Source organism: Mandrillus leucophaeus, unplaced genomic scaffold, assembly GCF_000951045.1.
Source record: "Mandrillus leucophaeus isolate KB7577 unplaced genomic scaffold, Mleu.le_1.0 Scaffold392, whole genome shotgun sequence".
NCBI lineage: Eukaryota > Metazoa > Chordata > Mammalia > Primates > Cercopithecidae > Mandrillus > Mandrillus leucophaeus.
Genome location: NW_012104165.1, coordinates 2,003,706 through 2,015,247, shown reverse-complemented (window position 1 = coordinate 2,015,247; position 11,542 = coordinate 2,003,706). Strand labels below are relative to the sequence as shown.

Here is an 11,542-nt window from a genome sequence, read left to right as displayed (position 1 = left end):
CATTTGCACTTTCCTGATGTGGTGAGTGATGTTGAGAATCTTTTCTTGTGCTATCAACTATTTGCATATATATATATATATAGTTTTTGTTTTTGGTTTTGTTTTTTTTGAGACGCAGTTTCGCTCTTATTGCCCAGGCTGGATTGCAATGGCATGATCTCGGCTCGCCACAACCTCCGCCTCCTGGGTTCAAGCGATTCTCCTGCCTCCCGAGTAGCTGGGATTACAGGCATGCGCCACCGTGCCCAGCTAATTTTGTATTTTTAGTAGAGATGGGATTTCTCCATGTTGTTCAGGCTGGTCTCAAACTCCCGACCTCAGGTGATCTGCCTGCCTGGGCCTCCCAAAGTGCTGGGATTACAGGCGTGAGCCACCACGCCTGGCCTATTTTATATTCCAAAGTGACTAGAGGAGAGTAATTGCAGTGCTTCTTGAGCAAAGAAAAGACAAATACTTACGATGTCATGGATATCCCAATACAATGATTTCTTTACAAATTATGAATGTGTTAAATTATCACATGTACCCCCAAAATATGTCTCTTATGAATCAATAAAAAATTTTAAAAATCTAAGAATTTACTTTGAAGATATAATTAAGCATGAAAATATATTTGAAAATACATATGCACAAGATTACTTGCTGTAACATATTTGTACTTGTAAAATATTGGAAGTAGTCTAACTTCGAAACCTACAAGTTTGTTTTAGTTAATTGTGCACATATACACTCTGGAACACTATCCAAGTTAAAAAAAAAAAAAAGGAAAAGAATGATACCTATGAACTGATACGGAGTGGTTTCCAGTATGTATTGCTTTGTGGAAAATAAAAATATAAAATAGAGAGTATGCTACTTTTTTTTTTTTTCTCTCCTGAGATGGAGTTTCACTATTGTTGCCCCGGCTGTAGTACAATGGCGCGATCTTGACTCACCGCAACCTCCGCCTCCTGGGTTCAAGCAGTTCTCCTGCCTCAGCCTCCCGAGTAGCTGGGATTACAGGCACGCACCACCACACCAGGCTAATTTTGCATTTTTAGTAGAGACGGAATTTCACCATGTTGGTCAGGCTGGTCTCGAACTCCCGACCTCATGTGATTCGCCCGCCTTGACCTCTCACAGTGCTGGGATTGCAGACATGAGCCACCGCGCCGGACGAGAGTATGCTACTTTTTGTGTATGAAAGAAGGGAGAGGCTGCCAGTGGCTCACAGCTGTAATCCCAGCACTTTGAGAGGTGGAGGCGGGTAGATCACCTGAGGTCAGGAGTTCGAGACCATCCTGGCCAACATGGCGAAACGCTGTCTGTACTAAAAACACAAAAATTAGCCGGGCGTGGTGGCAGGCACCTGTAGTCCCAGCTACTCAGGAGGCTGAGGCAGGAGAATTGCTCGAATCCAGGTGGCAGAGGTTGCAGTGAGCCAAGATCGCGCCATTATACTCCAGCCTCGGCTACACAGAGTGAGACTCCGTCTCAAAAAAAAAAAGTATACTGAAGTTCTTTGTACTAACAGCTTTTCTGTGTATTTGAAATTATTTCATAATAAAAAGAAAAAGATCTGGACAGGTAGGCAAGTTGAGGTCCAATCGTAGGATACTTGAATTAGTAAATTTGAAATCCTGAGGTCCTTGACCAGTGGATGGTGGGTACTGAAGGCGGATATGGGAAGTGCTGGTATAGCAAATAGTATGCATCCCATTTTCCTCTGCCTGCTTTTTAGCTCCTCAAAACTGAGTTATGTTCAAGTGATCCTTTCTCCTTGATTTCTCCCATGAGAGCCAGTCTGTAGTTGGTTTTTCAACAAACATCTGTGAAAGAAAACTGAAGTTATCAATGACTTCTCATGGTTTTTTTTTTTTTTCCCTTTCTCTTGCAGGACATTGGGGACACATTGAGCAGGTATAGTTTTCTGTTTCCCTAGTATTAAATCAAATATGAGAAGACTGTCTCCTTCACATTTGTAAATCCTGCAAGGAGCCCTGAGCCTGAGGATGGACATCTTATCAAATTGACACATATCCCTGAAGAGAGTCACTAGTATACCAAGAATTAGATGAACCACAGCTCTACTCAGTAAAATTCAGGAAGTAGGGGGTTCACGTGGGAGGCTGCTGGTGGATTAGAGGTATGAGAGGAGAAGGTGTGGCCTTACAGAGACCTGGGCTGAGCATAAGGGTAGTTTATTTCTGTTGCTTCCTATACATTTCAGAATCCTTTCCTTATCTCATAATCCTTCATTATCTCATTTTTTTTTCTATAATGGGGGAAATAAAGCCTAAGAAAGGTGTGGCTGACCTGGATTTACATAATTACTGATGAGCCACCTGGATTCTGGCTCTTATTCTTACTCTTGCTATTTCTTTGTTCCATCAAAAAAAAAAAAAAAAAAAAAGGGAGGAAAACTCCCTGGCAGCTGAAACACGACCAAAGAGGGAGAGCTTGGAGGGGTAGTAAGCCAGGGCAAAGCTGTATTTGCAGGATGGATGACCTGGCAAGTGGGATGGGCCTTGGGAAGCTAGCTAATGTTTGGTGCAAGAATGCCTTCAGGGGTGGAAACTGACTTTGAGGAAGCTGTACTGTGAAGGTAATTAAGACCCCGAATGGTGAAAACCTTGTAAAGCAAAATGCAGCTTGACTGTGGGAGCATTTAAGGAGACTGGGGAGGTCCTTATAGATGGGGCAGTTTGGCTGGGAGGCCTGTGTTGATAGAATCATGTTGATGGAATTGAGGTTCCTGAGGGACCCTAGGATGAAGATAAGGTGGAGTTCATACTAGTCCCAGCCAGATGACCCAAGCATATAATACTGTTACCTGCTACTTTATGATGCCAGTCTAGCTCTGACCTAACATACGGAGTTAGCTCCCTCAGACCCTAGCAGTTTGTGACATTAAGGATTGAATTTGGCTATATAAGATAGGAAACCCAAAATGTTATTGGTTTAAGGGTTAAACATAATAAAATTTTGTCTTATCTATAAAAGAAATGTGCAGGTTGGGTACGGTGGCTAATACCTGTAATCCCAGCACTTTGGGAGGCCGAGGCAGGTCGATCACCTGAGGTCAGGAGTTCAAGACTAGCCGGACCAACATGGTGAAACCCTGTTTCTACTAAAAACACAAAAATTAGCTAGGTGTGGTGATGCATGCCTGTAATCCCAGCTACTTGGGAGGTTGAGGCAGGAGAATTGCTCAAACTCGGGTGGCAGAGGTTGCAGTGAGCTGAGATCATGCTATTGCACTCTAGCCTGGGTGACAGAGCCTGATTCCATCTCAAAAAAAAAAAAAAAGAAAAGAAAAGAAATGTTCAGGTAGGTAGTCTGTGGCTAGTATGGTAACTCCAGTGATCCTCAGACTCAAGTTTCTTCCCATTCACTGTTCTACCATCCCTAAGGTATGGTCCTCATATAGTCCATGATAACTGGTAGAATGCCAACCAAGAAGAAGGAGATAAGTCACATCACATTACTTTTTTTTTTTTTTTTTTTTTTTTTTTTTTGTAGACACAGGGTCTCACCATGTTGCCCAGGCTGGTCTTGAACTCCTAGCCTCAAAGCAGTTCTCCCACCACAGCCTCCCAAACTGTTGGGATTGCAGGCGTGAGCCACTGTTCCCAGTCATGTTACTTTTTTAAGTAGACTTCTCAAAACATCATGAGATACATTTTATCTCTCATAGACCAGAACTCAGTCACAGGGTCACATCTAGCTATGAGGGACTGGGCAGCTGTGAGTCATAAAAGGCAGAAGATGGCAGAAGGGCTATTGGATAGGCAACTGGCAGTCTTTGCTATAGACATCCTTGCAGGGCTAGGGAGTTGGGTATTGTCCCTCACAGTGCCTTTCTGTCTGAACATGTCATTCTCTCCATATTTGGGAACCTGAGAATTCGGGTTAATTGCCCACCATAAATATCAAGGACTGTCATGGAATCTAGTGCTTTCTGGCAAAGTCAGCCTCATATGTAATTCAGTGAATCTTTTTGAGTACTTAACATTTGAAAAGCCATGAGCTGGGTGCTTTGGGGGATGTGAGAATGAGTACAATATCTATCCTGTTTTGGTCTAGAGGATCATAGCTTGGGAAGAGAAGATGGGAAAAGCTGTAGTGGTTTAAAGACTGTCCATCTGTGCTAGACAGTTTAGCTTAGCCCCTGTCCTAGTTCCTGGAAGGTCACGGAATTGGGAAAAAGAATTTACTCGTGCCCGGCACGGTGGCTCATGCCTGTAATCCCAGCATTTTGGGAGGCCCAGGTGGGAGGATCACCTGTCGGAAGTTTGAGACCAGCCTGACCAATATGGAGAAACCCTGTCTCTACTAAAAATACAAAATTAGCTGAGTGTGGTGGCGCTTGCCTGTAATCCCAGCTACTTGGGAGGCTGAGGCAGGAGAATCACTTGAACCTGGGAGGCAGAGGTTGCGGTGAGCCGAGATGGCGCCATTGCACTCCAACCTGGGGAACAAGAGCGAAACTCCATCTCAAAAAAAAAAATTTACTCATGTTTTTTAAATTTAGGGCTGAAAGAATCAGGATTCCTGAACCTTGGATCACGCCTCCAGATTTACAAGAGAAAATCCACATTTTTGCCCAAAAATGTCTATTCTTGACGGAGAGTCTAAAGCAGTTCACAGGTAATGTGAGGAGTGGTGTCATGAGGGGAAATGGATTTATACTCAATATCTGCATATTGCCTGATGAAAGGATATATTTTCCAGCCAGATAGTGGGATGCAAACTGAATATTTTCTTGTTTTCTTTTCTTAGAAAAAATGCAGTCAGATATGGAGAAAATCCAAGGTAAATTTATCTACCTACTGGGCTTTTGATGTAAAGTTGCTTGGAAAAAAGAACATCTGCACTGAAAGTGGGAAACATGGGGTGATACCCATTGGCCAGCCTTCCCTTATATTTTACATCTTCCCTTGGTCTTAACTAATTTTCTCAACTAACAGCCTCTTGCTCTAATTTGAAGTCTGTTAACTGTATTTAGTCAATTCTCAATCTGCATTGATGGAGGAGAAAAATAAGCAATCCAAAAATTAATCAATCCAGAATTAATTTGATTATTTCGGAAAGAGTATGAACAAAAACTACCTTGGATACATTTCACTTGAGCTAGTGTTTATCATTGTAATTACTGAGTTCCTACTGCTTGTGGGCACAGGTGCCAGCTCGGGCAGGAGGTAATTAAGCAGCGCTGACAGGCAGCACTGCCAGGGACATGGTTAGAAGCGGGCAGTCAGGAGTCAGGCCGCTTGGGTTCTGGGCCTGGCTCTACCACTTAGTAAGGATTCAACAAGTAATTTCCTTATCTGTAACAGAACAGTAATAGTTCTTACCTCCTAAGGTATAAGAATTAAGGTTATCATTTCTAACACTTCTAGAATAGAACCTGACACAGTAAGTCCTATATTTACATTTATTAAATAAAGTGTTCTAGGCATTTGGAGAAGCTTTTCCAAATTTAAATTTTCCTGCTCACAAGCCACATTCAGTAAAGAGTTGGCCATATATTATTCCACCCAGGAATACTTAAATTCCTGGGCAGTCTGGTGGATTCTGAAATCCTTATATGTAGGTAAACCCTTCTCTTAATTATTAGAAATTACAAACACCCATAATCTTTGATTTTTTTCTATTTTATATATGCTGAGTTCTTATTTGCATTGCATCTACTCAGATATATACTTTTTGGGTCATCTAGCAACATAGAGTTAGCAGATACATGTCCTCTGCAAATGGGGAGAAACTCCACTTAATACAGTGGGTAATAACCAGAAGTGGTTAGTTCAGGCACGACTTTGATCTGGCTCTTCTTTTCTTGCCACTTAAAAGGCTTAGTGGGATAATGTGTGAAAAATTCTGTTTCAACTCTAAAGTGCCTTATAAATGAATGGTCATGTTTACCCCAGAGTGTCAGTGAGTGCCATTTGAGCCATTCAGCTGTCGTACCCAGATGACTTATGAAACTCAAAAGTTACGTATGACGTGGGGTTGGAACTGCGTTTCCCTCTGCAGAGCCAGCTGACTCACTAGAAGGTGGAATTCTTGATCTTGGCTCAGTTTGATCCCATATTCTACCAGTCTCAGGCATGTGGTTATCCCTCTACTTAAGATTCCCAATCCCTCTCCCCTTAAAGCTTTTGGTTGGATGATAGAGCCATATATCATATGAAAAAATTAGTGCATGACTGACAGCAGAGGTTCTGGGGTTTCTAATGGAGACCACTGCTTTATGATGACTAACCAAAGCCCCCTCAGTTATGTATTTCCTGGAAACCCTCATGACTTCTATAACTTTTCTCTTTTGTTCTTTCAGAATTAAGAGAGGCTCAGTTATACTCAGGTAGGTGATGAGAGACAAAACCACATTAGGTTAAGGAGTAACAATCTTTGTGAACCTAACTACTATTATGAATGATTTGGAGATTGCTTAGATTTGGATTCTTTAGGTTACATGTATAAAGATGATACACAACAACCACAAAAATCCACAGTTGTTTCTATGTGTTAACAGTATCTTTGCCTCCTGAAATGCCTCAGAGTTGAAGCCATAGGGTAAAATCAATCTCAGGTGTTAAAGAAGGATTATAGGGTGGAAACCGCAGTTCCCCAAAAGTAGAACAGAGCTGGTACACTAGTACACTGCTGTGCCTGCCCAGCTTCAGGGTCAAACCATGGTTTGTGACGAGCAAGACTGATTGAGCTCCACTATTACTCTTGAGTGTTAGAGGAAGTCTAGGAGTCTTGTGTCATCCCATCGCTGTGCCTCAGGGCAAAGTTTGAAACTCCCCTTCCCCTTCACAACCACTTTCACCCTACTGCAGAGCCTGGGTAAATTTAACATTGCAGAAGTCCTCAAATCTAAGGTGTATTCATCCCGCAGTCACAGTCACCTTCTGTTATGAAGTGTCCTCTAAATGAAGAGAAGGACTCTACATACAGTGGATCTGCAGTCCTGGGTGTGCGCTGGCTCTGATCCATATTTATTTCAACAAGTATTAACTGAGTACTTCGCTTGTATCCTATACTGCCTAACATTGTACAGGGTATTTTAGAGGAACAGAAGGGCATAAATCATCCTACTCATGGGGTTTACATTGTCTGGTTGGAGATACACCCATGACACAAGAAGGAGGTAGGCACGTGTTGTAGACAGATTGTTGAACCGGGAACCAAGGGTTCTGGGGTTCTTGGTTATCTCTACCAGTTGCCTGTCTTTTGTGGGAGTCAAAATTTGTGGGCTTAAATTTCTAAGAGGTAATGTTCGGGAATCTTCCTCCTGAACAAGATGTGAAGAGCAAATGAGAGAATACATATCACTGTTTTTTAAATTAATTTATTTTTTGAGTATTTTACTTTTTAAAATTTTTTATTATTCATTTTAGAGGCAGGTTCTCTGTTGCCCAGGCTGGTGTGTAGTGGCGTGGTCATAGCTTGCTACAGGCTCGAACTCCTGGGCTCAAGTGATCCTCCTGCCTCAGCCTCCTGAGTAGCTGGAATTACAGGCACACACCACCATGCTTGCCTAAATTTTTACTTTTATGTTTTGTAGAGACAGGGTCTCACTATGTTGCCCAGGCTAGTCTCAAACTCCTGTATGCAAGCGATCCTCTTGCCTTAGCTTCCCAAAGTGCTGAGATTAACAGGCATGAGTCACACACCCAGCCCATTATCAGTGTTTTTGAAGCAGGAAAACACTTGATGATAGCAAGATGCTGTAATACTAAATGCCAGAGGAGATGACATGGATCATACATAGTTTCAGATTTCAGAACAGGAAGAGTGTAATGGCCTGGGCAGATTAAGAAAAACTTGAAGGATGTGTGTCTTGCAGTGGACATTAGAAGAAGATGAATAGAGCTTTGATGTGCAGAGTAAAGATCTTATAGAATGGATAAAAGAGTGATTTGGGCTGGGTGTAGTGACTCACACCTATAGTCCTAACACTTTGGGAGGCTGAAATGGGAAGACTGCTTGAGCCCGGAAGATGAAGTCTGCAGTGAGCCATGATTATGCTACTGTACTAGTCTGGGTGACAGAGTGAGACCTCATCTCAAAAAATACAGTAAAAAATAATTGTAAAAGAGTGATTTAAAAGGTAAGCATACTGATACAGGTTCCCAGTCCTTTACCCACAGTTCTAAAATCCCCAATCTCTGAAAGCCACAACCTTTTTCATTATTTTGTAGGAAATTACAGTATCAAAACCTGAATTTATGTGGCGCTGTTTAGAGTCTATCCTTCATTATGTAAACATTCATGGATCTCATAGCAGATCTATTAATATTTCATTATAGAATGCTGCGCCAGACCCTACCTGTCTAAAACCTGTAATATTCTGGATTCTGTGAAACTTTGGGCCCCTGAAGTTTTCAGAATAAGGGATGATGAGCATGTAAGAAAACCTCAATTCAGTGTATCTGCCAGGCACAGTGGCTCATGCCTGAAATCCCCATTGCTTTGGGAAGTTGAGGTGGGAGGATTGCTTGAGGCCAAGAGTTCAAGACCATCCTGGGCAACAGTAAGACCTCGTCTCTGCAAAAAATTTTTTAAAATTAGGGTGGTAGTGCACACCTATAGTCCCAGCTACTTGGGAGTCTTAGGCGGGAGAATCACCTGAGCCCAGGAGATTTGGGGTTACAATGAACTATGACCACACCACTGCGCTCCAGCCTGGGCAACAGAACCCTATCTCTTAAAATCGGTTCATAATGGATATTGTGGCTTCAGATGTGAAAGAAAAGATATGGGGCTAAAATTCAGTATTTTCAGTGTATTCTGGTAACCAGCTAATCCAAGCAGTAATTTTTGAAATGTGAAGTTTAGAATATATTTTAAATAAAATACGTGCAACCTCTAGTGGGAACCTCTCATTCTTGGGGAGGTAGTAGAAAGGCACTGAGTGTTCTAGAATAGGCTCTCCTGGCCCGTGGCTGACTCTCTTCTTTGTGTCTCTGCAGTGGACGTGACTCTGGACCCAGACACGGCCTACCCCAGCCTGATCCTCTCTGACAATCTGCGGCAAGTGCGGTACAGTTACCTCCAACAGGACCTGCCTGACAACCCCGAGCGGTTCAATCTGTTTCCCTGTGTCTTGGGCTCTCCATGCTTCATCGCTGGGAGACATTATTGGGAGGTAGAGGTGGGAGATAAAGCCAAGTGGACCATAGGTGTCTGTGAAGACTCAGTGTGCAGAAAAGGTGGAGTAACCTCAGCCCCCCAGAATGGATTCTGGGCAGTGTCTTTGTGGTATGGGAAAGAATATTGGGCTCTTACCTCCCCAATGACTGCCCTCCCCCTGCGGACCCCGCTTCAGCGGGTGGGGATTTTCTTGGACTATGATGCTGGCGAGGTCTCCTTCTACAACGTGACAGAGAGGTGTCACACTTTCACTTTCTCTCATGCTACCTTTTGTGGGCCTGTCCGGCCCTACTTCAGTCTGAGTTACTCGGGAGGGAAAAGCGCAGCTCCTCTGATCATCTGCCCCATGAGTGGGATAGATGGGTTTTCTGGCCATGTTGGGAATCATGGTCATTCCATGGAGACCTCCCCTTGAGGAGGTGGATTCAGGCCAAAAGGGCTGTTGGCTGTAATCCTATGCCAGGCACAAGGCATCTTGTTGCCTTGCCACGTCCTGTCACAGCTGGGTATCCTTACCATGTTCCACGCCCTTGCAGTGGGAGACAGGATGTCCATGTTCTCTACCATCCTTTTCCTTCCCGTGCAGATTGTGAAATGTAATGAGATGTATCAAGATATCCTAGAAATAAAAACCAGATGTCCACCTCCAGTGTTTCACACTTTCTGGTTTTACACATTGCTGGAGGGATAAAGAGTATGGATAATCTTTGGATTTGGAGAGCCATTCCAGATACTTCCACCTTCTTGGCTCAGCCTGGCTTCCTCTGGTTCAGCCCGACATAATGATTATGGCTGTTTGCTGTCATTTCTGGGTTAGGGCTCCTTTCTAACAACCTAGACTGGAACAAGGCCCTGTCAGCATGGCTCCGTTATCCCAGTTTTTCCGTCTGGGAACAGTACCTCTGCCCCTGATTCCCAATCTGCCATAGTTTTATTAACTCCATTAAAGAGGCCTGTATGTGTTTTGGTTAGTTACAGTTATTTTACAATAATGGTGGGTAATGGCCCTCACCTCTGTTATGAGATAATGTTCTAATCAATGTCTCTGCCTTTGTATCTTTTCTGAGGGTTTTGTCTGCTCCCTTCATTCTAATGAAAGGTGTATTCTAGTACTGGGCGCATATCATCCAGGATAATATTCTGCCCAACTCCATCCTCTGTTACTAGATCCCTTACCAGTCACATTTGTGGACTGGTGGTCAGTGGTATACCATCCCTGGAAGGATTCTGGGACAGTATTCCAGGGATTCATTGACTTCTTGGCTCCTTTTCTCCATTTCCTTTGGGGGATAGGGGAATTGACCATTCTTAAGTGCATACTGTCAAGGGGCAGCTCCACCCCCATGGCCATTGGATCATGAGACACTCTGAAGTCAGAAGGCCGGGGCAGATCACTTCAAGCAAGCCCCCATGATGGTTCTCAGTCCTGCTTCTTTTTGGGTACATGCCCCTCTGTTTAAAAATAAAGTGAATATGGATGTTTACATTGTTGTTGCTTTCTGGGTGTTGGTAGGATTGGGTTCAGATGTTGGAATGGGTGTGGGGAGGAAATGGTTAATGGTGTTGCTTTCCCATATGGGTCCCAAAATCCCACTCTGGCCAATAGTTTACTTCAAACTGGAAAATAAAACTACTTTCTCCGTATGATATCACTACTTTCTAGAGGTGCTAAGAAAGTAGTGTTGGACATTCATAGCCTACAGTTCTTATATTGATTAACCCTGTAATTTTACTAGGAAAGTATTTTCTCAAGTCCTTTTTGCAGTATTGTGCCAGGCATTGGGGTTCCATGGCTGAGGTTCATGAGTTGGTGATATCATGTCCTAATTCTTCATTTACTCATCAGGTTTTAAGGGAGCTATAGAAAGTAGCTTCCATGAGGCTAGGTTAGCTTTTGCTGAATATTCTGAGATCTAAATGTATGCAGTTATATATATATACACACACACACACACACAGGTACATACTACTAACAAACATAGAGCAGTGCTTGGAACATCATATGAAGAGCTTTATGTACAATAACTTACTTAATGCTCATGATAACTTTATCAAGTATGTACTATTGCCTTTACAGATAAACTGCAGCAGAGGGGGTAAATGACTTACCCAGGGTATACAGCTAGGAAGCAGCAGAGCCAGGATTCAAACTGGGATGGAACACATGATCACATACATTAAATCCTGCCCCACAATGTTATCGATTATGGTTTCCTGCATAGAAGGGGCAGAGCAGAGACTGGAAGCCTTGGAGTACCAGTTCATTGACCTGGGATGTCTGCGTTATAACAGTGTCTACTCTAAACTCAAGGATCTGCAACTGGCAAATGGGGTGAAGAACCCTATTCAAAGTCATCTTCCACTTTCACTTAACTTAGTCAGTTGGGGCAGGGAGCAAGAA

General features: G+C 43.0%; 1 protein-coding gene across 2 annotated transcripts in view; it reads left to right on the top strand.

The window, feature by feature from the left end:
• Nucleotides 1–10,625, top strand: part of TRIM27 (tripartite motif containing 27) — a 29,945-nt gene extending 19,320 nt beyond the window's left edge. The window contains exons 4-9 of one of the 2 annotated variants that reach the window (XM_011991274.1): nt 1,877–1,899; nt 4,514–4,629; nt 4,762–4,794; nt 6,317–6,343; nt 8,961–9,072; nt 9,353–9,786. In XM_011991274.1, coding sequence (XP_011846664.1) covers nt 1,877–1,899; nt 4,514–4,629; nt 4,762–4,794; nt 6,317–6,343; nt 8,961–9,072; nt 9,353–9,371 — 330 coding nt within the window. In that variant the 3' untranslated portion in view covers nt 9,372–9,786. Of the gene's footprint in view, nt 1–1,876; nt 1,900–4,513; nt 4,630–4,761; nt 4,795–6,316; nt 6,344–8,960 lie in introns of both variants that reach the window. The other variant, XM_011991273.1, reaches the window with a different exon arrangement.
• Nucleotides 10,626–11,542: the final 917 nt, after the last annotated feature.